The 27,557-nt window shown below is 50.4% G+C and overlaps 1 protein-coding gene and 1 non-coding gene across 9 annotated transcripts in view; both read left to right on the top strand.

Annotated features, from left to right (window-relative positions):
* LOC101041575 (E1A-binding protein p400) overlaps positions 1-27,557 on the top strand; it is a 139,734-nt gene that overhangs the window by 67,658 nt on the left and 44,519 nt on the right. For 7 of the 8 annotated variants that reach the window (XM_074402004.1, XM_074402000.1, XM_074402002.1 and 4 more), the window contains 15 exons: positions 3,702-3,838; positions 5,489-5,658; positions 5,932-6,106; positions 6,216-6,352; positions 10,419-10,605; positions 11,076-11,242; positions 13,754-13,923; positions 14,802-15,044; positions 17,845-18,009; positions 19,676-19,834; positions 21,449-21,543; positions 21,977-22,248; positions 23,657-23,859; positions 23,947-24,116; positions 25,620-25,816. In XM_074402004.1, coding sequence (XP_074258105.1) covers positions 3,702-3,838; positions 5,489-5,658; positions 5,932-6,106; positions 6,216-6,352; positions 10,419-10,605; positions 11,076-11,242; positions 13,754-13,923; positions 14,802-15,044; positions 17,845-18,009; positions 19,676-19,834; positions 21,449-21,543; positions 21,977-22,248; positions 23,657-23,859; positions 23,947-24,116; positions 25,620-25,816 — 2,647 coding nt within the window. The remainder of the gene's footprint in view (positions 1-3,701; positions 3,839-5,488; positions 5,659-5,931; positions 6,107-6,215; positions 6,353-10,418; positions 10,606-11,075; positions 11,243-13,753; positions 13,924-14,801; positions 15,045-17,844; positions 18,010-19,675; positions 19,835-21,448; positions 21,544-21,976; positions 22,249-23,656; positions 23,860-23,946; positions 24,117-25,619; positions 25,817-27,557) is intronic. The other variant, XM_074402006.1, reaches the window with a different exon arrangement.
* On the top strand, positions 25,192-25,327 carry LOC120365200 (small nucleolar RNA SNORA49). The gene has a single exon (XR_005580208.1). It is a non-coding gene; the product is annotated as a small nucleolar RNA SNORA49 (small nucleolar RNA).

Genomic DNA, 27,557 nt, shown 5'->3' with positions numbered 1-27,557 from the left:
TGTTATCATATGTGCGCCCCCTCTTGTCTCTTGCTGGCTTCTTCAGCTGTTAGGAGGGCTCTTCTTCACAGTCCCCTCTAAGCTGTGGCCTAGTTTGCCCCAGCATTGCTGTTGAGTATGTCTTCCTTGCCTTCTGTTTTGACAAGCTTGGTGGGTCTCATGATCAGTTTTAAGCATGAGCAGATCAACTTTTGAGCTCCGTGATTGCTTCCATTATTGGCTTCTCTCTTCGGCCCATGTCACATAGTAATATGTGGTGCTTTAGCATACTTTCATATGCATGGTTTCTTCAAGATAGAAAAGCCACCTTGCTTTACTATTTTATTACTTAGGTCAAAAGAGAGTTCACTTACAATAGTAAAATAGTGGAAGCAGCCTATACTTTCTTTTTTTTTTTTTTTTTTTTTTTTTTTGAGACAGAGTCTCTTTCTTTCACCCAGGCTGGAGTGTTGTGGTACAATCTTGGCTCACTGCAACCTCCCATCTCCTGGGCTCAAGTGATCCTCATGCCTCATCCTCCAGAATGGCTGGGACTACAGGCACGTGCCAGCACGCCTGGCTAATTATTTTGTATTTTTGGTAGAGACGGGGTTCTATCATGTTCAGGCTGGTCTGGAACGCCTGAATTCATGTGATCTACCCTCCTCAGCCTCCCAAAGTGCTGGGATTACAGGCATGAGCCACCGTGCCCGGACTTTTTTTTTTTTTTTTTTTTTTTTGAGGCACTGTTGCCCATGCTGGAGTGCAGTGGCATAATCACGGTAGCTGACTGCAGCCTTGACTTCCCAGGCTCAAGTGATCCTCCCGCCTCAGCCTCCTGAGTAGCTCCTTAGAAGTCTGAGGTGGGAGGATCACTGTGACTGCACAAAAGACTGGCTGATTTGTATTTTTGGTAGAGATGGGGTTTTGCCACGTTGCCAGGTTGGTCTTGAACTCCTGGGCCCAAGTGATTTGCCTCTCTTGGCCTCCCAAAGTGGTTGGATTATAGGTGTGAGCTGCTGTGCCCAGCCTGGCGGTAGCCTATGCTTCTAAAACTAGGGGATTGTACTTGATCGGTTGAACAGATGAGTTCAGCCAGTTGGCATTCATTCATCTGCTTTTTACCTGATGACTGTCACAGACCCCAGGTACTTTTCTAGGTCCTGAGGGTGCAGCCCTGCCCTCAGGAACCCCACACTAATACAGATGAACCTGGAATGAGGAGCCTTGAAGTGTACTGATGACCCAGCGAAGTGACAGGAGGCTGGCCAGCTGGAGCAGGGTTTCAGACAGATTAGGTAGCTGGGGTGGGGGCTGCAGGTACAGCTGACATGTCCAGGAACAGCACCAAGGCTGATATGAGGGTGAGAGGGTGCCAGGGGACAGTAGGGGAATCAGATCAGAAAAGTTGGGGCCAGCCACGATAGAGGTCTAGCAGGCCCTGGAGCTGGTGTGGCTTTGCCTTAGTTGTGGTCTGCATCAGTGCAAGTGTTGTACAGGTGTCTGCCCGGACTGGAGAGCAGTGGTGTGATCACGGCTCACTGCAGACTCAACCTCCTGGGCTTAAGTCATCCTCCCACCTCAGCTGCCCAAGTAGCTGGGAATACAGCTGTATGCTACCGTGCTTGGCTATTTTTTTTTTTTTTTTGTAGAGATGAGCTCTTACCATGTTACCCAGGCTGATCTCGAACTCCTGGCCTCAAAAGATTCTCCTGCCTTGGCTTCCCAAAGTGCTGGGATTACAGAGATTATAGTCATGAGCCACTGTGCCTAGCCAGCTTTTCTTTAAAAAAAAAATAAATAAATAAATAAAATATAAATTAGTCAGGCATGGTGACCAGGTGCCTGTAATCCTAGCTACTTGGGAGGCTGAGGTAAAAGAATTGCTTGAACTCAGGAGGGTAGAGGTTGCACTGAGCCGAGATTATGCCATTGCACTCCAGTCTGGGCAACAACAGAGTAAGACTCTGTCTCAAAAAAAAAAAAAAAAAAAATCTTGTTTTTCACTGGGGTTAAAATACCATCTGGATTTGATTTGTGTTTCCTTACTCCTGAGGTTGTTCCCTGTACAACAGTAAAATATTGAACGTATTTTTTTTTTTTTTTGAGACGGAGTTTGGCTCTCGTTACCCAGGCTGGAGTGCAATGGCGTGATCTCGGCTCACCGCATCCTCCGCCTCCTGGGTTCAGGCAATTCTCCTGCCTCAGCCTCCTGAGTAGCTGGGATTACAGACACGCGCCACCATGCCCAGCTAACTTTTTGTATTTTTAGTAGAGACGGAGTTTCACCAGGTTGACCAGGACGGCCTCGATCTCTTGACCTCGTGATCCACCCGCCTCGGCCTCCCAAAGTGCTGGGATTACAGGCGTGAGCCACCGTGCCTGGCCTTTTTTTTTTTTTAAATGGAGTCTCCCACTGTGGCCCAGGCTGGAGTGCAGTGCACCGAGTGATCTCAACTCACTAATTAGCTCACAGCTAATTTTTTTGTATTTTTAATAGAGACGAGGTTTCACCATCTTGGCCAGGCTGGTCTTGAACTCCTGATCTCATGATCCACCCTCCTTGGCCTCCCAAAGTGCTGGGATTACAGGTGTGAAGCACTGCACCTGGTTGGTTCTGGTTTTTAGAGTTTATTGTCCTGTTACATTTTTTCTTTGTGCAAGTCCTGTTCATATGATTTCTCTGTTGTGTGGTTCTTTTCCAGGGTCAGCAGGAATACTTTACACATAAGCAGCAATGGCCATAGATGGAACTTTACACATAAGCAGCAATGGCCGTAGATGGATGTGTTGTAAATATTTGTTTAAAGTCTACTATGTCTGCCTTGTCACTTGGTTTATGTTTCATTTTTAGCACAGAAGTTGAAACTCATATGTATGTATTACTCTAGTAGTTTTTAAAAACCTTAGTTTTCTAACCAGATATGGTGGCTCATGCCTGTGATCCCAGTACTTGGGGAGGCTGAGGCAGGTGTGTCACCTGAGGTCAGGAGTTGAAGACCAGCCTGGCCAACATGGTGAAACCCTGTCTCTACTAAAATACAAAAATTAGTTGGGCATGATGGTGTATACCTGTAATCCTAGCTGCTTGAGAGGCTGAGGCAGGAGAATCGCTTGGACCTGGGAGGCAGAGGTTGCAGTGAGCCAAGATTGTGCCACTGCATTCCAGCCTGGGTGACAAGAGCAAAACTCCATCTTAAAAAAATAATCGTTGTTTTCTGAAGAATGAAATTTGAAACAATGTATTTTAGGGTGGTTTGGATGTGCCCTGGACTAGAGCTTTGGAAGCAATGATGGGCCCTTGGCTAACAAAACACAAGTCAGGCGCCTGGTGCATGGACGCCTGGCTCGTGGGAAGGACTTGAGCAGGGCCTGGGGCTCTCTTAGTCTGAGCCCTGTTGGACTTCTGAGTGTCACTTGTTCCTGCTGGGCTCTTGGAGGAGTTCACTGTGATTTGAATGAACACCAGTGTCTTCTTGTGACTGCTCATTCAGCGTGTGTAACTGAGGCCTCCTCTGGGCCAGGTTGATGCTTGTGCAGCAGCGCCCTGGGGGCCGGGGAGCAGCTTCTGGGCGGGGCGCACTTGTTCTAAGACGAGTCTGCCTCAGTCGTGCAGTGGTTCATTTGATACTACTGAAGAAGCGTCTCTGGTCAGACACAGTGCTGGGTGCCTGGACAAGACAGATACTTTAATGTGGAAAATTCTGTTTTTTCCTTTGTAGGTAATTGGGGCCCCCATCTTGTTGTTGTGAGAAGTTGTAACATACTCAAGTGGGAGCTTGAGTTGAAACGCTGGTGTCCCGGCCTCAAAATCCTCTCATATATTGGCAGCCACAGAGAACTCAAAGCAAAGAGACAGGTAATTTTTTTTAAACATAAAGCTAAGCAGAAAACCATCTTAATTTTTATAGAAAACACATTCAAAAATGTGAAGACGCGCTTATGGATATAATAATTAAAAATCACTCATCCGTGAGATGACAAACCTTTACATTGTTTCCCTTGAAAGCATAGACAATACCACGTCAGCCTGGCCCTTCCCCGCGAGGAGGGCCGCACACCCTCAAGGTAGGCCAGGTGTGTGCAGAGCTCAGTGTCACCGCGCAGAGTGTGGGCAGTTTCCTCCGGAAGTGGTTCTCTGGGGCAGTGCAGCGCTTTACCCCAGAGTCCTTCCGGCTGCCACAGGCACAGAGGAGGGGCTGGGTACCCCCAGCTCGGAATGTGAAACCTACAGAAGCATTTCCACGACATGCAGAGTAGTTAAGTTTCAGGAGCAAATTTTAACTTGTTGAATATTTTTGTCTGTCATATAGTTTCTAGTGCCAGGTCGTTAGGGGTAGATTGGTCACAGTTTTCCATTGACATCACGGTGTTGAGTAGTGTTTACTGAAAAAGTAAGCTTTGAGCAGTATTTTCTTTTTTACTGTTTTAGACTGTTTTTGCTGCTATTACAAAATACCACAGACTGGGTAATTTATCACTATAGAAATTTATTTCTCACAGTTCTGGAGGCAGTGAAGCCCAAGATCCAGATGCCAGCAGATTTAGTAGTGTCTGGTGAGGGCCTGGTTTTTGCTTCCCAGGTAGGGTCTTGCTGCCGCATCGTTTGGTGGGGACCTGGGGTAAGGAATGGAAGGGCAAAAGGATCCAAGCTGGTTCCCTCTAGCCCTTTCCTAAGGCACAAATTCGTCTGTGAGAGCAGGGAAGTGTCCACGTCTTACTGCTACCGCCGTGGCCATTGGATTTCAGCATGAATTTGGAGGGAACACGGTCAAGCTGTAGCACTATATGTAGCTTTTAGTTTGTTTTTTAAAAATGTGTGATGCAGTCCGTTGCAACACAGATGTTGACATCTCTTATTTTTCTGAGCACAGTTCCCCTTGTTTCGATTAGATACTAGAAGAGCTCGCCCTGCAATCCTCTGCCATAATGTCAGTATTTTCCAAATGGTAATTGTCAGCACCTGCAAAATAGCTTCTTAATTTGTCAGTGAAACTGCTTTAGACTGCTAGAGGAAGAGATAAAAACATAAACACGGGCCGGGCGCAGTGGCTCACGTCTGTAATCCCAGCACTTTGGGAGGCCGAGGCGGGTGGATCACGAGGTCAAGAGATCGAGACCATCCTGGTCAACAAGGTGAAACCCTGTCTCTACTACAAATACAAAAAATTAGCTGGGCATGGTGGCGCGTGCCTGTGATCCCAGCTACACAGGAGGCTGAGGCAGGAGAATTGCCTGAACCCAGGAGGTGGAGTTTGCAGTGAGCTGAGATCGTGCCATTGCACTCCAGCCGGGGTAACGAGCGAAACTCTGTCTCAAAAACAAAAACAAAAAACAAAAAAACATAAACGTAGCCATTTTCCGTGTGGAAATAGCCTGTTATTAAAAAAAAAGTGAGTAAAATTGTAGGTGGGTGTGGAGTTGCTGGGTGGCGAGCTTTGGGAAGTGTGTGTCTCACGGTGATTTCGGGAGACAGTGCGAAGGCACTGAGCTGTCCTCTGTGCTGCAGGCGTGGGCTGCGCCCAACAGCTTCCACGTGTGCATCACGTCCTACACGCAGTTCTTCCGGGGCTTCACCGCCTTCACACGAGTGCGCTGGAAGTGCCTGGTCATCGACGAGATGCAGCGCGTGAAGGGCATGACCGAGCGGCACTGGGAGGCGGTCTTCACCCTGCAGAGGTTTGCCCCCCCGCAGTACTGTATGTTACCTGCTTGTCATCCAGCGTTCTTTGTTGTTGATGTAAAGGTTTCTCTTGAAGAAATCTGCGTCATTGCAGAGAAGTGCTTTGTACTTTCATCCCAGCATGTGGGCCAGAGAGCCCCAGAGCTGGGTCAGCACAGCCCCTTTTCAGTCATGTGCCCACTGACATTTGCAGTGTCAGGTAACTGTCCCTTTCCTCACACGTTGTCGGGGTGGTAGAGTTCCAGTGTTGTCTTTCGTCCCGTTTGCAGCCAGCAGCGCCTGCTTCTGATCGACGCGCCGCTGCACAACACCTTCCTGGAGCTCTGGACCATGGTGCACTTCCTGGTCCCGGGGATCTCCAGGCCCTACCTCAGCTCCCCACTGAGGGCCCCCAGCGACGAGAGCCAGGACTACTACCACAAGGTGGTCATAAGGCTACACAGGGTAGGTTGGTTCTGCTACTTCAGCTAATTCATTAAACATGCGCGTGCCTCATTGTCAATGTCTTCCAGCAGCATTTTTGGAAAAACAGTAAACGGTTTTTTCTTTTCAGGTGACACAGCCATTTATTTTGAGGAGAACTAAGAGAGATGTGGAAAAGCAGCTGACAAAGAAATATGAGCATGTTTTGAAGTGTCGCCTTTCCAACCGACAGAAAGCCTTATATGAGGACGTTATCCTACAGCCGGGGTGAGTGTGGGGTCCCTGCCTGTGAGGTACAGAGGCCCCTTCTGTGGCCTCAGTGGAAAGCTGCTTTCCATTGGAATTAGGTGTCTGGAGCTGGAGGCAAGGCGCTCTGGGGGCAGCAGCTCTGTGGCCTCAGGTGTTTCCAGCTGCCTCAGGCTTGTGCCAGCCCTGCCAAGCTTCCCGTCTCAGAAGCCCCACTCCTGTGCAGCTGCCCACGTGCAGGGCGATGTCCTGTTGCGGCTCCCTTTGTTGCCCAGATGAGTATTAGTTTTAGTGAATTTTAGCTTCCATTCGTCTCGGACAGGCGGTGATTGAGCAGCTTGCCTCCCTCAGCCCGCTGGAGGCCCCAGAACCTGGGTTTGCTGCGGCCGCAGGAGGCGGCATGCTGGGGTCTGCACTGCATGGGGCGGAATGCTCCATACAACGTGTACCATGTGATTACTGGCAGCTGTGCCTCTGTCTGGCAGGGACCTGCTGGTGCCAGAGCTGTCCTGCTCGAGTTGACACAGACTGTGGGGGCCCCCCCTTGAACCTCTCTGAGGTCTTCAGATGTGCATGGTTTTGTTGTTTCTGTCATACTTTCTATTTTCCTGAGTTTAGATGAAAGAAAACAAACAACAAAAAAAAACATGGAAATCAAGTTTTGGAGGATTTGAAATTTATTTGTGCTTAATCATCACAGTCCTCAGTCTCTGCTGGGGTCGTGCCACCTCTGCATCCCTCACAGGCCACAGTCGGATACATGGGATCAGGTGACCCCACACCTCCCCCAGCTCATGTGCTCATGTGCTCCCCTCCTTGTGGAATGAGGACGTGGGGACCCAGGTGAGGTGCTGTAGTAGGAGCAGACGCCAGGCGATCGTGTGAGTCCCCTCCCTGGCTATGGCACAGCAGACTGTGGTTTGCGGAGACTAGGGGTGAGGCCATGCTGTCCATGCCCCCCCACCCTCTGGCCTGGGTCTTCCTCTCTCTGCCTCATCCTCTGCTCTGCAGCTGCAGGGCATGCACTTGGGGGCTGGTCGGAGTTCTCAGCATGTGCGTCTGGCACCTGGGCACCTTCGAGAGGTGGGTGCCTTTGAGTGCCGTGTGTGTAATGCTGGTGAGTGGAGATTAAGTGTGCACGATGACTTGTGGAATTTCTCAGTCTTCCACAAAGGTCGCTGACAACACAACTGTCCTTTCTCCAAGAAGCAGAGCATTGGAGCAGCACCTCCCTCCACACCACTAGTGGCGACAGACTTGCCAAGCATTGTAGAAACTTTGTATGTGTGGACAGGTAATGTGTTGCCATGTCGCTGAAGCTCTGGGGTCAGATTTTTTAGTAGAATACTGATCAGCCTCTGCCAGCCTTGGTAACACACCAGTAATTTGAGTAGAGAAGACTCGCAACGTACTCAGGGTTTGGGTGCCAGTGTGTCCAGGAAGTTGACTGTGCCCCGCGTGCAGAGACCGACTCAGGGAGTCTGATCCATTGCCCTTCTGTGGTCTTGCCCACGGAATGTGGTTGTTTGCCTTCAGGGTTGCAGGGTTGTCTGAGATGTGAGGCTGGTGGCCCTGGGACCTGCTGGGGAAAAGCGCATCTGACTCTGCTGGTCTTGGGTTGGCTCTGTGGCATCTGCTCCCTGGGCGGGATGGCAGGAGGCACTCCTCGTACTCTTCGTGCTTGTTTTCTTCTTTCTTTCCCAGCCTGTGAAATCAGGCGTTAGTGCATTAGGTGTGCACACGCCTTGCCCCCACCGGAGCACGAGCACCTGGGAATCAAGTGTTTTGGTGCTGTCCAGTGCTCTGTGGGATCCTCGATGGCCCAGGAGCGTCCTGTCCTGGTCAGTTCCTCCCTGCTCAAAATTGCAGGGACCATGCCACACCTGCTGCCATGAGGGCGGCACTCGTCTTAATGTACTGTGAGCTCCAGAGCTGCCAGACTGGACTCCCTACTTGCCCAGACCCCCTGTGCTTGTGCTGGCCTCTCCCGTTCTCTTAGCTAGGCCCTTTTTGCTCTCAGCCCCTTCATGTGGGCGCTGGGTCCTATCTCTTTTCTGGAACCATCCATCTTTTCAGCCTTTCTTTTTGAAGTGTGCTTTTCCCCCAGCCTTGTGAAGATGTATATCACTCGTCTGTAAGTCCTTCCCTGGCCTCTTTTCCTTCCTGCCCTGCTCTCCAGAGCCAGGCTCCCAGGAGCTCTCCTGATGCTTGTCTCCATTTTTTGGGCTCCACTCATTTCTCAGCCCCCATGCAATATGCTTCCCTCACATCAAGGCCTGGCTGTGTGGGGACCCTGGACTCTAGGCACCGGCTCCCTGTGGAGCCCTCCTGCTTGGGTCTTATCTTGTCTTGTCTTGTCTTTTTTTTTTTTTTTTTGAGATGGAGTTTCACTCTTGTCATCCAGGCTAGAGTGCAGTCGTGCAGTCTCAACTCACTGGAGCCTCTGACCTCTGCCTCCCAGGTTCAAGCAATTCTCCTGCCTCAGCCTCTCCAGTAGCTGGAATTACAGGTGCACGCCACCACACCCAGCTAGTTTTTTTGCATTTTTAGTAGAGATGGGGTTTTATCATGTTGGCCAGGCTGGTCTCGAACCCCTGACCTCTAGTGATCTACTCGCCTCGGCCTCCCAAAGTGCTGGTATTGCAGGCATGAGCCACCACGTCCAGCTCTGCTTGGGTTCTGTGCTGCATGCTGCTGTCATGGCGGCTCCCGTCACCTGCACTTGAGCTGTCCTTCCAGCTCCTCCTGTCCAGCATGGCAGAACTGAGCTCGTGTTTTCCCAAGCCTGGTTCCCTTCCTGCTCTTCCCATTTTAGGGTGTGTGCCACCGTTGATGCAGTTGTTTGGGTTGGAAATTTGCCACTGCTCTCTCCACCCTCCTCTTCCAACGAGTCCGCCATCTCCTTCCTGAATCTCTCTCCAGACCAGTTGCCTTTGGTCACCTCCATCCCGGTTTCCTCCCTCAGGCGTCCTGGTGTGGAGATTCACTCAGGGTGGCTGGCAAAATATTACAGAAAATATTAGGGAAAGTTATAGATTAGTCTCAAACCTTGGAAGGCCGAAAGGTTTTGTTGGGGCAGGCAGAAGGCCGTCTGTCAGTTATGTTAGGGAAAAGATAGGGATGATAAAAGCCTTTTCCGTTTTAAATCTGTTTACCCCACATCCCTTTGTCTCTACCCTGTCTACTCATGTAAACTTTGTGCTGGATGGCCCTCTCACAGGGAGATCAAAGGGAAATTGCTTGTTAATAGTGTTTACTCTGGACCTGAAACCTAAAGCATTTATTATTCATAAAACCACTCTTTTAACCATGCTAATTATCCACAAGCGTGTTAACTTAAAACGTCTGTTATAAAATTCATTCCGAATAAATAAAAGGACAGAGAGGGAGTCTTGGTGGATTGGCTGCATTTCGGCCTCTGAAAGCAGCCAACGCCCATTCCTAACCCACTTGAATCGCTGAACCAGGTGTGAGAGTGCATTCATTCATGGTGATAAACATCTCAGGTGGTGACCCCCATGTGACGAGGTCATAGTCTGCTGCACTGTGCTCACCCCCGAGGGCCACTCCACACCATGGCCCACGTCCTGCCCAGCCCTGGCCCCAGTGCACGTCGTAGGTCCTTCCGTCTGCCCCCTTCCCTGGGTGGTAAGCTGCACAGGGTGTGGACCTGGGCCCTCGCCCACTACCACCCACTGCCTGCTGGGCCAGGCGTCAGAGCTGCTGGGCAGGTCATGGGGGCTTTGCGCTCTGCTGCGCTCGCCCTGCCCCTCACTTAGCTCATCCCCCTCAGATGCCACCCCTTCTCCTTCACAGCACTCAGTACGATTGTGAGTGCAGTGGAGTAGCTGTCTTCCCATCAGCTCTGGTGGGCGGATGTCATTCTAAATGGGGATGGCGAGTGAGTACAGAGGGACCTGCCTGGCACGTGGACTTGAATGGTCACTGCTGACTCAGGAAGAGGACCTGGAAAATCTGCTCCTGCCCGCCTTTCTGGAGTTGCCAGTCTATTGTGAGGGTTGGCGTGGTCAGTGTGTTCATGTGCCGTTTGGATTGAACGCTTCATGTTTTCTTCCTCCACGGGCAGCACTCAGGAGGCCTTGAAGAGCGGGCACTTTGTCAACGTCCTGAGCATTCTCGTGCGGCTGCAGCGCATTTGCAACCACCCTGGGCTCGTTGAGCCCCGGCACCCGGGCGCTTCCTACGTGGCAGGGCCACTGGAGTACCCGTCCCCGTCTCTCATCCTGAAGGCACTGGAGAGAGATTTCTGGAAGGTAAGTGGAGGATCCAAAAAGCAGAATTACTGTTGGATGTCTTTTCTAGGCACGTTAGAGATGAACCGTCCTTGGAAATGGGTTCTCAGCCAGCTCTTCTCTGCAGTTGCCATTGCATCCGCACGATCCGTGGCGCTGTCTAGCAGCACTGATGGCCTGCCACTCCTCCGGAGATTTACCTGAGGGAGACAGGCTCACAGCGTGGAAAGATGCAGAGGGTGGGCTTTCTTGGCGTTGCGTGGACTGTGGGCTGTGAGAAGCAGCCGAGTATGCATGGTGTATCAGCAGAGCTGCTCCAAGGGCATGGCCACACCTGTGTGGTGGCGTGGAGGAGGGTCTGCTTGCTGAGCGGCCGTCACATGGGTGGGTCTGGATGCCCACCTTAGGGCCCTGCCATAGAAATAGGTTTCGATTCTTAGGTGCTTTTCTGCCACCTCATGCAGCAAGACTTTTTTAATTTTTGTCTCTAGGAAACGGATCTTTCTATGTTTGATCTCATTGGGTTGGAAAATAAAATCACTCGCCACGAGGCAGAATTGCTGTCTAAGAAAAAGGTACCACAGAAACTCATGGAGGAGATCTCCACTTCACCAGCCCCAGCAGTCCGGCCAGCAGCAGCAAAGCTGAAGGCCAGCAGGTGTGTGCACCCCAGAGGCAGCAGGGAGGGCGGGCCCCTAGGACCCGGCAGCCGACCCAGAATATGCATGGTGAAAAGAAAGGCTGCTAGCCTAGTTGGCGTTATCTGCTGCTCTTGGGAACCGTACTGACGTCCTTGGCTGTGGTACACGTGGCTCTGCAGAGGCCTTTTGGGCCGTGCAGTGCAGCACAGCTGCTTACCTGCCTGAGCAGCAACCTCCTCGATGGTCTGCAGCAGTTTTAGGGTAGGGTGCGGGTCAGGGCTGCATTTAACCTGCTGCTTCCTGTGGGGGCGTATGGTGTGGCTAGACCACACGCGTGTTGTGGGTGTGGCGGGCAGAGGGCTCCACCCTCATGGTGATGTCATTGTCTTACAAGTGACATCTGAATGATGTCTGAAGTGATGCTTCTGCTGGTGTCATGAGGCTGAGAGGAACAGACATTTTAGATGGTTAAATCAAGATATAAATGACTCATAGCCTAAATCTATCAATTAGAAATATCCAAAATCCTATGTGCTTGGGTTAAAAAGAAAAGAGAGAAAAAGGAAAATAGGTATTTTGGAGATGAAGGGGCCAGTTCTGCAGACAGGTCTTTCTTGTTGGCACTTCTGTATTTGGCCTCACTGGGGACTTTGAGTAGCTCACCCTCCCCTCATCAGTACCAGAGGTTTCTGCTTGGCCTGAGGACCCATGAACCAGCAGGCTGCTCCTCAGGGAGCCTGCAGCCCCTAGTTAAATGAATAGCACCCACTCCAGTAGGTGCTAGTCTGTCTTTTTAAAATGGCTTTTTTTTTTTTTTTTTTTGGAGACAGAGTTTCACTCTTGTTACCCAGGCTGGAGTGCAATGGCGCGATCTCGGCTCACTGCAACCTCCACCCCCTGGGTTCAGGCAATTCTCCTGCCTCAGCCTCTTGAGTAGCTGGGATTACAGGCACGCGCCACCATGCCCAGCTAATTTTTTTTTTGTATTTTTAGTAGAGACGGGGTTTCACCATGTTGACCAGGATGGTCTCAATCTCTTGACCTCGTGATCCACCCGCCTCGGCCTCCCAAAGTGCTGGGATTACAGGCTTGAGCCACCGTGCCCGGCGCTAAAATGGCTTTTTTAAATAAAAAAATCTATAAAAGTTTTTAGGGCAGGCGCAGTGACTCATGCCTGTAATCCCAGCACTTTGGGAGGCCGAGATGGGTGGATCATGAGGTCAGGAGTTTAAGACCACCCTGGCCAAGATAGTGAAACCTCATATCTACTAAAAATACAAAAATTAGCTGGGCATGGTGGTGGACACCTGTAGTCCCAGCTACTCGGGAAGCTGAGGCAGAGAATTGCTTGAACCTGGAAGGTGGAGGTTGTAGTGAGCTGAGATCAGCCACTTCAGCCTGGGTGACAGAGTAAGACTTTGTCTCAAACAAACAAACAAAAAAGTTTTTAATAGACACAGGGATCTCCCTATGTTGCTAGGCTGGTCTTGAACTCCTGGGCTCAAGGGATTCTCCTGCCTCGATCTCCCAAAGTGCTAGAATTATAGGTGTGAGACCGCACGCTCAGCCTAACAGTGGCTTTTGACGGCCATCTCTGCCTGTTAGGTTGTATAGTGGTTTTGAAAGTGGCCAGTGAGGTAGGGTGCGGTGGCTCACACCTGTAATCCCAGCCCTTTGGGAGGCCGAGAGGGGCAGATCATGAGGTCAGGAGATTGAGACCATCCTGGCCGTGGTGAAACCACGTCTCAACTAAAATACAGAAAATTAGCTGGGCGTGGTGGTGTGCGCCTGTAGTCTCAGCTACTCAGGAGGCTGAGGCAGGGGAGTCACTTGAATCCGGGAGACGGAGGTTGCGGTAAGCTGAGATTGTGCCACACTGCACTCCAGCCTGGCAAAAGAGCAAGACTCCATCTCAAAAAAAAAAGAAAGTGGCTAGTATAGTTACCAGCTTAAAGAAGAGACCTGTCATTGTGGCTCACCCCTGTAATCCCAGTGCTTTGGGAGACCAAGATGGCAAGATCGCCGAAGCCCAGAAATTCAAGACCAGCCTGGGCAACATAATGAGACCCTGTCTTTCCAAAAAAGTAATAAAATCCAGCTGAGGTGGTGCGCGCCTGTATTCCTAGCTACTTAGAGGCTGAGGCAAGAGGACTGGCCGAGCCTGGGAGTGTGAGGCGACAGTGAACCATCACTTGAATCAAGTTGATGTTCCTCCTCACTCCCCTTGGCCCCTGTGCTGTCATGGATGCATTGTGCTCTAATCTACAGTGATAAGATCGTGGAATTGAAAGCAGCACTGCTCTGTGTATTCACAGTAATCGGGGCACATGTGCCACACCACTTTGGTGTGCTTAGTCCTGTCAGCCACTCCCCCGGGCTAGGGTGAGCTTTCCTGGAGCAGTGCTTAGGCGTGCTGGCCCCTGAGCTGGCTTCCCATGGGCAGCGGTGAACCCCGGCTCCAGGAGGTGGCCTTTCCTCTCTGTGGTCTGATGCTCTGTATCTTCTTGCCTGGACCAATGGGTGTCTAGGTTGTTTCAGCCTGTGCAGTATGGCCAGAAGCCCGAGGGTCGCACCGTGGCTTTCCCCAGCACGCACCCACCCCGGACGGCAGCCACCACGGCGGCCACTGCTGCTCCACAGGGCCAGCTTCGAGGACGGCCGCCCATCGCCACATTCTCTGCAAATCCGGAGGCAAAAGGTAGACTTCACGTAGTTGTGTGCTCTCCGCCTTATGGAGGTTTTTCTGGAACAAGTTCATGGCACTTCCTTCTTGTGCTTCTGGACGCGGTAATCATTCCCGAGTGGGAACAGCCGTCACCCGCTGGCTCTCTGAAGGTGCCTTGTTCAGTTCTTGATGAGTTTTAGGATTTTTTATTGCTTGTAATGGGTGTTTTCCCCTATTGGGGACGTTTCACTGCTGGTGAGTGAGTGTTGATCTGATGCAGCCAGCCACTGGGCAGGCTGTTTCTGTTGACAGAGGTGCATGCGTGCAGTCATCTAGGAGACTCCCGAGAACGTCTGCTCATGTTATATTTTGTGCTATCACTTAAACGCGATTATTCTTTTGGGGAAGAACAGGGTTAAATGGTAGAAAAGGTCATCAAAATAGTTAAAAGTAGTATTTCACCACCTGGCCAAAGGGGCCCTCCAGGCCGTGTCCATTCGGGTTTTCTGAGCTAAAAATCGGTGCTCAGACCTGCATCGTTGCCAGCGTTCCCTACTAAGATATGAGTGGAAGCTCTGTTGGTACTTTTTTTGTGGTGTTTTCAGAAATAGTTCCTAATCGATACTAATGTTTGATTGGGCTGACTTCTAATCGTTTCTGTTTACTCTGAGAAATGTACCACAGAGCACCGTAGCTCGAAATGAAGATAATCAACACCATGACAAATGACATTTCTCACCCTGTGGACTATGTGGCCCCTCCTTTTTTTTTTTTTTCCTTAAGAGAGGGCCTCTCATTTGAGAGAGAGTGTGAAATGATGTTTATTTTATTTCTTTAAAATTCGGTTTAAAATATTGTATTTTGTTAAGAACCTCTAACAGCTTTGCACAAACCAACCTTATTGATTGCAGCAGCAGCAGCCCCGTTTCAGACCTCTCAGGCTTCCGCCCGTGCTCCACGACACCAGCCCGCCTCGGCCTCCAGCACAGCCGCTAGCCCGGCCCATCCTGCGAAACTGCGGGCCCAGACCACAGCACAGGCCTCCACCCCAGGCCAGCCCCCGCCCCAGCCCCAGGCCCCCTCGCACGCGGCCGGGCAGAGCGCGCTGCCTCAGAGGCTGGTGCTCACCTCGCAGGCCCAGGCCCGCTTGCCCAGTAAGTGGCCTCACCTTTCCAGGTTTCTGCCATCTCTCTACCCCAGAGGAGTTGTGTTTAGAACACGGGGATGTTGGAGGAGCCTTGCTGTCTACTCCTTTGTCTTTCCCCAGCCCCATGCCCCACGCTGCCTCTCAGCGGTGCAGCCGCCTCCGGCACCAGTCTCGCAGGGAGGGCCTCTGCGGAGGCCACCTTGGCCTTCTCCTGTCTGCGCTGTCTCTCCTCACCCCGCCGTCCGGCTCTGCTTTCCTGCTGCGCTCGCTCACTGCCTCGGTGCTGTCCACAGCACGTCCCAGTGTTAGCCCCGGCCTCGTGCCACCAGCCCCACAGGTGCACTCTGGGGGAGCAGCTGCTCCTGCAGCAACAGTGACTGCTCTTGGGACGGCTGCTTCCTTGCCAGTCATGTGAGCTGGCTTTAGGTTCCTAAAAAACATGAGCTCTTTTTTAGTCTCTCGCTGGCTACCAAATGTAAACTTGGGATGAGTCATTGCTCAACCAAGAAAACTTTGTCATAATTTAATGACTTTAAAAACACAGTTATTAATTTTTTAAAGTCTAGAACGTTTTGCTGTGTCCAGTGGGATTAGCATGTTTTCAGACCTTACGTGTACCCTGTTCATTCTGTGGTGGAGATTATCCTGACTTAAAAGTATTATATCATTTCTCAAGTGCCACCTCACCCCCTTTTTTGTTGGTATAACAAAATCTTGTGGAGGCCTTTCTGGAAAGACAGAGACGGGAGAGGTAGTAATGTAGAGAGACACTGAGTTCACACTGGTTCTCTTTCCTTATGAGTCTCTCTCCCGTCGCCCACAAATAAAGAGGAATTGTCCTAGTTAATTGCCCTAAGGGAGAAAGCAGTTGCATGTTTTACACCTTTATCGGACTAGACACTGTCTTGTGTGGGATGAGAGTCGTGTTGGTGGTTGCCAGAGGAGCTGTTCTTTGGGAGATCTGTGAAGTGAGCAAAACCGCTTTTCCTGCGGGTTGGTCCTCACTTGCGTATGGAGCAAGGTGGATTGTTGGGAGATTGACACTTCTGGGCACAAATCTCTGTCTTCTGTTTTCATTTCCCTCCTTGTTCACAGTTACTCTGTGGGCAAGATATCTGTAGACATTTTCATAGTCTCTTACTAACTGTTCTTTTTATCACTAATAATTCTGGCATGGATTTCTTGGGAAGAACATTTAGACTCAAGTATCAACCACTGGGAAATAAACCTTGAAACCTGTTCAGTTATAGGTGGGAGGTATTACCTTTTTGAGTTGGGAGCAAATGACCACATCTGAATTGTGGTGTTTTTTTTTTTTTTTTTAAGTGTTTTAAACAATGCTAAATTTTACTTTTTTTTTGGGACAGAGTCTTGCTCTGTCACCCAGGCTGGAGTGCAGTGGTGTGATCTCGGCTTCATGCAGCCTCTGCCTCCTGGGTTCAGGTGATTCTCCTGCCTCAGCCACCTGAGTAGCTGGGACTACAGACATGCGCCACCACACCCGGCTAATTTTAGTATTTTTAGTAGAAACGAGGTTTCACCATGTTGGCCAGGATGGTCTCAATCTCTTAACCTCGCGATCCACCCACCTTGGCCTCCCAAAGGGCTGGGATTACAGGCGTGAGCCGCCGCGCCCAGCTGCCTTTTTTTTTTTTAAACAGTAAATGTTACAGATTGACTCTTGCCGTCTAATTGAAATTAGTTTGAAGCTTCATATCTTAAAGCTTTATTTATGTATGTGATGTATTTAGAGACATTGCTAGATCTTGTAGGTGCTGTGGCTCATACCTGTAGTCCTAGCTACTTAGGAGGCTGAGGTGGGAGGATTACTTGAACCCAGGAGTTTGAGGTCGCTGTGACCTGTGATCCTGCTACCACACTCTAGCTTGGGTGACAGAGCCATACCCTGTTTCTCAAAAAAGTAAATAAATACATAACGTAAATAGATAAAACTACATTCCTAGATTTTGGAGCATTATGGGTGTCACTGAAGCTAGTTATTCTTTTATATTTGTAATGATGTAATCTCTCTTTGTGAGCTAAATTGGACATGTACTTTTTCACTTTTTTAAAGTTCTCTAAAGTTTAGATTCACATGTGAGTTTCTAAGTGTATTATACAAAGATTTCTGCTTTTTTTTTTTTTTTTTGAGATAGAGTTTCACTCTTGTTGCCAAGATGAGTGCAATGATGTGATCTCAGCTCACTGCAACCTCTGCCTCCTAGGTTCAAGCAATTCTTTTGCCTCAGCCTCCTGTGTAGCTGGGATTACTTTTGCCTACCACTGCACCCAGCTAATTGTTTTTTTTTTTTTTTTTTTTTTTTTGTATTTGTAGTAGAGACGGGTTTTCACCATGTGGGCCAGGCTGGTCTCAAACTCCTGACACCTCATGTGGTCCACCCCTACTTGTCCTCCCAAAGTACTGAAATTAAAGGCATGAGCTGCTGCACCCAGCCGATTTCTGCTATTTTTGATATTTGGTGTTTTTTTGTTTTTTTTTTTAACCGTTTGGGTAGAAAAGTAAAATGTTCCTTAATAGCTTCATTAATAGTATCCATATCTGATATCTAAAATCCCAACCAGTATGGTTAGTTAAAGTTAACCATTAAAATCTGACATTTTGTTTTCTCTTTTTTATTAAAGAAACGATTTTTAAAAAGTGGTGGAAAGCACTACCTGATAAATGTTTCTGTGGTGCTCCAGTTTATGATAGATGGCCGTGATATTCAAGAAACAATTGTCAGTATGACATTCCCAAACTTTTTCCAAGATGATCTGAATTCACCTTTTCCCCTACGTTTCAACAGGTGGAGAGGTAGTGAAAATAGCTCAGCTGGCGTCCATCACAGGACCACAGAGCCGCGTGGCTCAGCCAGAGACGCCAGTGACCCTGCAGTTCCAGGGCAGCAAGTTCACCCTGTCACACAGCCAGCTCCGGCAGCTCACGGCTGGCCAGCCGCTGCAGCTGCAAGGTAAGGCCAAAAACGTCAAAGTGCCTCACTGTGAGCCCTGCTGCCCGAGGGCCTGTCTCGTGCGTTTAAGCTTCAGGCTTTTCCCTGTGGCTGATGATGCTCTCACCTCATGGGGTCATGGAGGACCAGTGAGACGACTGTCATCAGCCACTGGGTTGTCTGTGCTCGATGCGTACCAGATAAACAACAGGCACTTTCGTTACCAGCATCTGCCCTTTGAAGAGAGTTTTGTATTTTGTAGATTAAAGTAGAAATATCTGGCCAGGCGTGGTGGTGCTCTCTTGTGGTTCAAGGTACTTGGGAGGATGAGGTGGGAAGATTACTTGAACCCCAGAGGTCAAAACTGCAGTGATCATGCATGCCACTGCACTCCAGCCTGGGCGACAGAGCAAGACTCCATCTCTAAATAGTAGATAATAACAGATAAATAACGGAAATATTTGCTGCTTTTGAATAAAGGTGTGAGACAAATTGTCCCCCAAACGCCATAGGATTAGTAATTTATGTATGAGAAATTATTTTCTTCTCTAAACAGACTTAACTCCCAGACCCAAAGCCCAGACCTTTGGTGAAGGGCAGTGTGTTTATGTAGTAACTGCTCTTTAAAAAGAGTGAGGAAGGGGAATTGAGTGGCCCCTTGTCCCGGTGGTAGTGCCATTTACTCCCTGTGTTTTAGTTTAGGGTTCAAGGAACACCCACAGCAACCTTCCCCCACCTTCCCCGACAATAGTAGGCTGCCTTCCCTCTACTGTCCCTGACGGTAGCCCTGGCGGCCACTCTTCCCCACCTTCCCTGACAGTAACCCGGATGGCCGCCTCCCCCACCTTTCCTAGACAGCAGCCCGGTGGCTGCCCTTCCCCCACCTTCCCCGACAGCAACCCTGCCCCAGGCAGCCGCCTTCCCCCATCTTCCCCCACAGCAGCCCTGCTCCGGCCCCTGCCCTCCCCCAGTGCTTTCTTCATGATTGCTGCCTGTGGCACTTGTCAGGGTAGAAGGTTTTGTCATCAGTAGGGTGAGCCCGCTGGCCTCCTTGGAGATGCACACGCCTCTCAGCAGAATGAGGCCTGCCACAGAGAAACCATTCAGTTTGGTTTACTTTCTTTCTTTCTTTTTTTTTTTTTACATTTTTTGGCCCACAGAGGAGGGGCCACTTGTTAACATCTCTGATGGTCACCAGTTTTCGTAGAGTATGACCTGGGAAGCTATCTCCAGAGTAAGAGAAGTCAGAAAGATGTAGTCACACAAGATCCAAAGTGCCAGCCTGTTTAAAAAGCAGCAGAAAAGCCACAGGCTTCTGGGCTAAAAACAGGGTCTTCTATTTCTTCATTCTCCCTGACTGCTATCAGGAGTGCCTGCGGGGATCTGGGAACGGGGATTTCCCCACAACGGCTCAGTACCTCCAACAGCACGGGAGGTCCTCAGCAGCTACGCATCACACACCTTCCAGGAGGGACAGAGGGCATAAGCAAGAGACCTCGTCTCAGTGCGTTACACTGTCAGTGATGGGTTGCCACTTTTCTCACAGTAACTGAACTTTGCGTGATGTTTGTAGAGTTGATTTTCCGTTTGTTGCTTACTTCTGTACTGTTTGGAAGTGCCTGGAGTGTGTGGCTGTGATGCACACGTGCCTCTTACTGACACCTGGCGGACCTATGATTGATTGCAGGCAGCGTCCTCCAGATTGTGTCTGCCCCCGGGCAGCCCTACCTCCGAGCCCCTGGCCCCGTGGTGATGCAGACCGTGTCTCAGGCGGGTGCTGTGCACGGCACCCTGGGAAGCAAGCCCTTGGCCGGCGGCCTCAGCCCTGCGCCCTTGACCCCGCAAGGTAGGGTGCTCTGAGCAGGAGGGAGACTTGGCTTGGAAGATTCCTTCTTTCTCTTCCTTCTAGGGCAAGTGGAACGCATTCATGTGTCTTTGTATCTCAGAACAGCACAGTCTAGTGTATGGCCATCTCCGATTTCTACAGATGTGTCATAGTGTCAGCCTGATTTATTTTCTTTTTTTATTGTGCCTTTAAAGGTAATGGTTGGATATAACCAGCCTCTACTGTCCTTAGGTTTTTGTTCTGATTTGGTTCTCACGAGAACTTTGGAATCATGGGAAATCTTGCTTGTTGGTTTAATGCCAACACGTTGAGGGTGCTCAGTTTCCCCTGGGAGCAGGAGCGTGCAGCTGTCCATACAGGGTCTGGGTCTTTGTCCTGCTGCAGCTGCCACCCCCCATCCTGCCTCGTTGCCTGCCTCACCTCACCTCCAAGTCCCTGCTCTGCGCCTGCCTTGGCCCCAGCTCTCCCTGGACTTGCCCTGTCATGATGTGGTATGTTTTCAGGAGCCCAACGACCCGTAGAGGCAGCTGGGAGCCTAAAGGGGTGAGGCGCTTTCCTTGGGATGGAGCCCTTGTCCTGGTGGCCGAGTGATGTCCCTTCAGTTCCAGCCCCACCTCTGCCTAGTGGGCGTGGTGTTGGCTGGGCCACGGCCAACCTGTTAGGCTCTGCTAGGCATCAGAGGAGGCTGGAGTGGGGAGGGAACGTGGCTTGTTCTTCAGTCCTGTTATGTTAGCATCACCTAGCAGCAGGCCTGCATGCCACATGGTCGTCCGTTCCACTCGCCCCTACCCTCTGAACCAGGCCCCTTGGAGATTCCAGAATCAGCTGTTGCATCCCCCTTCGGGGGCTAATGAATCGCTGTCCCATGGAAGCCCTCCTCAGCTCCAGAGGCCCCAGTACCAACTGGAGTCCTGGATCCTGAGACTCTGAACCCAGACACCTCCACCCCCAGGTGCTGAGTTCTGACAACCTCAGCCTTTTCCTTTGTTTCCCCTAAGGTGACTCTTACCCCTGAGCCCCTTTTCAGCACTCAGATGCCTCTTTGACCACATCTTTTAGGTCAGTCTGCCGCACTAAGTGGCATGGCTTCTGCCTTCCTGATTGGCCCTGGCTGGTAGCAGGTGTCATATCAGGAGCAGCTCCAGGGAACGGATATGAATCTGGCACTGGCTTGTTCTGTCGCAGTCATGAGGACTGTGTGGACTTCCTGCTGGGGCTGGGCTGCTCGTGGCAGCCAGTGGCCTCACAGTCATCAGGTTGTCACCTGGGCTAGGACATGGCCATGTGTTGATGGCAATGGGGCACCCAGGGCCTCGGAGCTGTGCTGAGAGGCTTCTGGGTAGTGCTGAGGTGCTTCCCAAAGGCAAGGGAAAAGCTCCTGGCTCCACTCAGCTCCGGTCTTGGCCTGGGAGGCAGCATGCTTCTGTAGCAGATCTAAAGCATTTAAGTGTGAGCCACGCTCATGGGGACGGAGGATGAGGCCTTGGGCTCATGCTATTGCAGACTTTCTGCAGAATGTGCTGGTGGAGGGCAAGGTTCCGTGGAGCATGCTGGTAGCAGATGAGATCCTGTGACCCTGGCGTTCCTTCTAACCTCTTCCTTATGCATTTGTAGTTGGTGTTCCCGGCCGCGTGGCAGTGAATGCCTTGGGTTTAGGAGAAACCGGAGCGGCCTCCAAGCCCGCTTCTCCCATTGGAGGGCCGACCCAGGTAAGCACCTGAGCCTGAGACCACGTGCACTCGGACACGCGGCTTTCCAGGAGCCGTTCGTTGTGTGTGTTTGTGATATTTAAAGGCCCCTGTGAATCCTTAAGTTATGGTACTGAATTCTTATTTTAAAACATAAATTTCCTAATAAATGAAACTGGATTAAGACTGTGAGAATCTTTTTTTTCTATTTTTATGTCCTTCTGCAAGTCTGCCTGGGCATTAAAATTGCTCACTTGTGTCTTGAGAAACACTTCCCATCTTGGCAAGAAGGAGAATGCTTGTGCTCTCCTCTTCACTTCTGTCTCGTTTCCTGTAGCAGAAGACGGCGCGTCGTGAAGTGGGTCCTGTATGTGGGGAGTGCCAAGGGGTTTGGTGAAGAAGTCACTTGCCGTTCTGTTTCTCAAGTGACTGCTTTCATCCCTTTTTGATAAAGGAGGAAAAGATGAGACTCTTGCGAGAGCGCCTGGATCAGATGTATGTGGTCAACGAGCGGCGCTGCTCTCAAGCTCCAGTCTATGGCAGAGACTTGCTAAGGATTTGCACCCTGCCTGGCCACGGAAGGCTGTGGTGGCATGGGTCTCTGGATGGCCATCGCGGGAAGGAGGCCGGGCCAGTGCGCACTTACGCTTCACCTGCAGAAAGTCCAAGTGAGCTGATGTTGACGCTTCGACAGTGTCGAGAATCCCTGAAGGACGTTATTGACAGGTACCGCAGCCCAGTCCCTGCAGGACGTTACCGACAGGTCCCGCAGTCTGTGTGCAGACCTCGCGGTCTTTTCGGGGCTCTCTGGCTGCTTTGTGCTCCAGGAAGGCCCCTTCTTGTCTCGTGGATGTTCCATCTCCAGGATGTCCCCATGCTGTCTCTTAGAGATCTGTTTTGAGGTCACTCTTGGGGGTCTTCAGCTTTGGGATCAGATGGTTTTGTTATCTCGGTCTCTCAGTGCGAGGTGCAGCTTCTGAAGGAAGTTGGCAGCCCTGGGGGCAGAGCCACAGCACTGAGTTCACACTGTACCTGGGGACAGATCACTGTGTTGCTAAGGACTTTCTTCATTTTACTCTTTCAAAAAAACCGTCATATTAAAAGAGCCACGTGAGTGTGTGAACATGACGTGATGAGAAATGTGTGCACCAGTTGAGCTCAGAACATGCTTTAATGGAGAACAAGTCCGAGCGGTTGGTGGGCGCCTCCGCTCTTCCTGAGCTTGCTTTCAGTAGAGCGCTTCACCCCACCTGCAGGTCCACTCTCTGCTCCGACCTGTCTCTAGGCGTGCGTCAGGCGTGTTTTCTCCCTTCTTGGCAGCTGTTGTGTTTCTCACAGTTGTCTGCTCAGCAGAGGGAAACCTGGCTTCTCCCTGTGCCTTGACTCGGCTTTCAGGGTCGACCTATTTTAGATCTTTCAGATGAGGAAACACACTTAATGGAGGAAAAGAAAACCAGGAGTGCTTCTCCAAGGCCGAGTAAGCCACCTCTGGCTTCTCCTGGTCTGTGGGGGGCTGAGTCGGTGCCCCTGTGCTCCTGGAGGTTTTCTTTCGGGTGCTGATTTGTCTTTGGTACTCCTCTTGCATTGAACATCATGGCGGCCATTCGTTTTGATACAGTGGGGAGTGAGTCATAGCTGATGTCCGTAGGAAGGGCCTTCTGGTGCACGTGACCACCACGGGTTGGAAGGTGGGCCTCAGGTTGGCTCTGTCTGGAAGGTTCCTTTACCCTGAGTCTGGTCCCCATCCTGGTGGCACAGTGGCTGTGGCAGTTCTAGTGTTCACGAGACAGTGCACCTTTGTCCCAAAGTTTCCAGGTGAAGACATTCTAGAAACAGAATGGCTCACCTCTGAAGTAGTGCCTGTCGTCTGGGGAATCCACCCCCACTGATCGTTTAGCCCTGGACTGTCTGAATTAGTCCCTAAGGTGGTGGTTGGCGGCCAGAACTGGTTAGGATCTGCGTCGTAGGGCCTCTAACTGTGGGCCAACAGCTGCGTGTCCACGTGACTGGGTTGGGCCCTGCTGTGTCCTGGGACTTGGACTGTCAGAGGTCTCTGCCCCATCTTTCGGGAGCCCCCATGCTGGGTGAAGGTATGTGGCTCCTGCTGGTGACAAAATTGCTTTCTGCTCCTCAGGGTTGCCTTTGTGATCCCTCCGGTGGTGGCGGCACCCGCCTCCCTACGGGTGGTGCGGCCGCCACCCCTGTACAGCCACAGAATGCGGATCTTCCGGCAGGGCCTGAGAGAGCACGCTGCCCCTTACTTCCAGCAGCTGCGGCAGACGACAGCTCCACGCCTGCTGCAGTTCCCTGAGCTGAGGCTGGTGCAGTTCGATTCAGGTATGGGGGAGGCTGGTGACACAGCCCGTCGTGTGAGCTGGGCTGGCTCTGAATGATGAGGCACTGTTGATGTTGTTCATTTCCCAGGAAAGTTGGAAGCTTTAGCTATCTTGCTTCAGAAGTTGAAATCTGAAGGACGTCGGGTGCTGATTTTATCACAGATGGTTCTTATGTTGGACATTTTAGAGATGTTCTTGAACTTCCATTACCTTACCTATGTAAGAATTGATGAAAATGCCAGCAGTGAGCAACGGCAGGTGAGAAGCACACTGCTTACCTCGTCCCTCACGGTTCCGTCACTGTAACTCAGTCACCGGCTTTTAACGTCGTGTCTAAGTGCTATGTAGATTCGGCGGTCTCCTGACCCTTCTAAGTGAAAGGGGAAGGATTTAATGAGCTTTCGAACTTTGTAAGTCTCAATACATCCTTTGGTATGTTCTGTTAAAAGCCAGGTTGTCAGGTAAATGCAGTCTTGATGTCTCAGGATAAACACTGGTGACCCGCAGTCATCTTAAGACCACACTGGTGCACTTGACGAGGTAGCTACGGGATAAAAATACGAGAACAGTTCCAACCAATTTAGAATGAAAGAAAATACATGTTAGGATAATATGCCCATTGTTTCCTTACTAGACTTGCCAAGGCTGTTTTGATTCCATCAGGCACAGTGAGTCAGACACCCTCATATCCTGCTCCTGGAAGCATAGGCTACTATGGCGCTCTAGAAAGTAGCCTGGCAGTGTGGATTTGAACCATAAAGGTGCTGTGTGCTTGAGTCTATATTTAGGGCCTTTACTTACATGGCAGCAAACACACCACGTAGAGATCTGTCTACACAGTTGATGTTGAAGTGTTCATGGTAATCCACGTTTAGGAAGAAAGCGTTCAGCAGAAGAGTGAGTGCATAGGGCTTGTCCATGGGCCCTGTGCCCTGTGCCCCGGCAGCCTCGCGAGCAGAGACTGTTCCCCAGCATTCCAAGTGCTGCGCTGGGTCCTTGTCAGCAGTGTTTCAGAGCCAGCGTTAGCAGAGACTGTTCCCCAGTACAGAACCAGGATGCTGCCCTGTACGTCACACGACCTGCTTTATCTTACACACATGCTCATGCACACGCTGGAGAGGCCTAGAAAGGAATGGAGCAAAAGGCAACTTCACAAGTTTTCTTGGTAATAATATAATAAATTATACGTGGAATGTTTTGAGGGAAGAGAGTTGGTCCACGGTTAGGTTTTGTTTTGGCACGGAAGTAATTACAGAAGAGAAGTATTCACGCCTGTCACTTCGTGGTCCTCGGTGAGGTTAGAAGAACGTCCTTCACCGTTTTGTTTTTCCTGTGTCCTCAGCCTTACTCCAGGGGCTTTTTGTTGCCTGTAAAGTGCCCTGGCATTGCCTGAGGATAGATGAGAAAGCACATATCCCTCCCCAGTAAGACGCTGTTTTCTTTTGGGGCCTACAAGTTGAGCTGACAGTAAATGCAAGGTGGAATCGAGTTTCTTCCTTCTTGTCACTCATGGCTGTGCCATTTAAGCGGCTATGAGGGTGCTGGCGGTGGGTGCGGTAAGATGATGGCAGCTACGCAGAAAAGCTGGAGGACTGCGCTGGGACCTTGATGTGCCCTTAGCCTGGGCCTCGTGCTGCATGGAATACAAACCAAGCAGTTTTGCTATGTGGCAGTTCCTAACTGATACGTGTCCAACCAAACGTGTTAAAGGTTTCCCAACATTTTCCAAGAATACCGACTCAAGTGTTTGTTTCGTCTTAGGAACTGATGAGGAGTTTCAACAGAGACAGGCGGATTTTTTGTGCCATTCTCTCCACTCACAGCCGTGCCACAGGTATAACCCTTGTGGAGGCAGACACCGTCGTGTTTTATGACAATGACCTAAATCCAGTGATGGATGCCAAAGCTCAGGAGTGGTGTGATCGAATTGGGAGATGCAAAGACATCCACATATACAGGTGAGGACCTGCTGGGCGGCGGGGCGGACGTGGGTGGAATGAGAAGCTTTGCAGGAGGTACTGGTGCAGAAAGCACTAGTGCAGAAAGAAAAGCAAAACTGAAGGCAGTGTGTGATGGCTGAATTTTCTTTTTCTTTTTTTTTTGAGACGGAGTTTCGCTCTTGTTACCCAGGCTGGAGTGCAATGGCGCGATCTCGGCTCACCGCAACCTCCGCCTCCTGGGTTCAGGCAATTCTCCTGTCTCGGCCTCCTGAGTGGCTGGGATTACAGGCACGCGCCACCATGCCCAGCTAATTTTTTGTATTTTTAGTAGAGACGGGGTTTCACCATGTTGACCAGGATGGTCTCGATCTCTTGACCCCGTGATCCACCCACCTCGGCCTCCCAAAGTGCTGGGATTACAGGCTTGAGCCACCGCGCCCGGCCGATGGCTGAATTTTCAACGGTGTTTTGTTGGTTTTCCTTCAGACAGAGCTATATTTCTGCTGTTTTATCTGTTCCTTTTATTTACACTCAGCATCTGCTTGAAATCGTAAGTTGGTGATGCTGCCCAGACAGGTCATCTCGCTGCTGTCAGTTTTTAAATGGGGTACCTCGTCCAGAGCACCTCAGTCTTAGAAGTACAATTTGCCAGGCGTGGTGGCTGTAATTCCAGCACTGTGGGAGGCCGAGGCGGGTGGATCACGAGGTCGAGAGATCGAGACCATCCTGGTCAACATGGTGAAACCCCGTCTCTACTAAAAATACAAAAATTAGCTGGGCATGGTGGCACGTGCCTGTAATCCCAGCTTGGGAGGCTGAGGCAGAAGAATTGCCTGAACCCAGGAGGCGGAGGCTGCAGTGAGCCAAGATTGCACCATTGCACTCCAGCCTGGCAAAACTCTGTCTCAAAAAAAAAAAAAAAAAAAAAAAAAAGTACAATTTACATTTTGGGTTGTTTTAATTATCATGAACTATAAATTACCTGTCAGTAAAACCGCTATTGAAAGAATGGTCAACAGCTGTGGGAAAAAAAAAGAATTAAATTCTTTTTTTTGAGATGGAGTCTCGGTATGTCACCCAGGCTGGAGGGCAGTGGTGCGATATCGGCTCACTGCAGACTCCGCCTCCCAGGTTCAAGTGATTCTGCTGCCTCAGCCTCCTGTCTAGCTGGGACTACAGACGCGTGTCACCACACCCAGCTAATTTTTGTATTTTTAGTAGAGACGGGGTTTCACCATATTGGCCAGGCTGGTCTCAAACTCCTGACCTTGTGATCTGCCTGCCTCAGCTTCCCAAAGTGCTAAGATTATAGATGTGAGTCACTGCACCTGGCTAAAATCTATTATCATCTTTAAGGATAAAAACTATAACTGTCAAAACATAATTGGGGGAAATGGAGGAAGGTTACTGTATACTTCTAAATTTCTAAGTGTTGTAGGGTAATAGGAGATTTGATTTTTTTTTTTTGTCGTGCTTATTTTGTGCCTGGTTGTGTACTGAGCACCGCGTAGGCTCCTTCTCATCGTGACTTGTCAGTTTCCAGCAGGGAACCTGCGACGAGACCAGTATGGTCTCTGCATCAGGCCTCATAGGCAGTAGCTGACCCTGTAACTGAAACCCAAGTGTGCTCTTAACCTCTTATTAGTATTATTATTATTATTTTGAGACAGGGTCTCACTTTGTTGCCCAGGCTAGAGTGTAGTGGCATAATCTTGGTTCACTGAAACTCAGCCTCCTAAGCTCAAGTGATCTTCCCAGC

Source organism: Saimiri boliviensis, chromosome 7 (genome assembly GCF_048565385.1).
Source record: "Saimiri boliviensis isolate mSaiBol1 chromosome 7, mSaiBol1.pri, whole genome shotgun sequence".
NCBI classification, from domain to species: domain Eukaryota; kingdom Metazoa; phylum Chordata; class Mammalia; order Primates; family Cebidae; genus Saimiri; species Saimiri boliviensis.
Note: the sequence above shows the minus strand (reverse complement) of the source record. Positions and strands in the feature narration are given on the sequence as shown.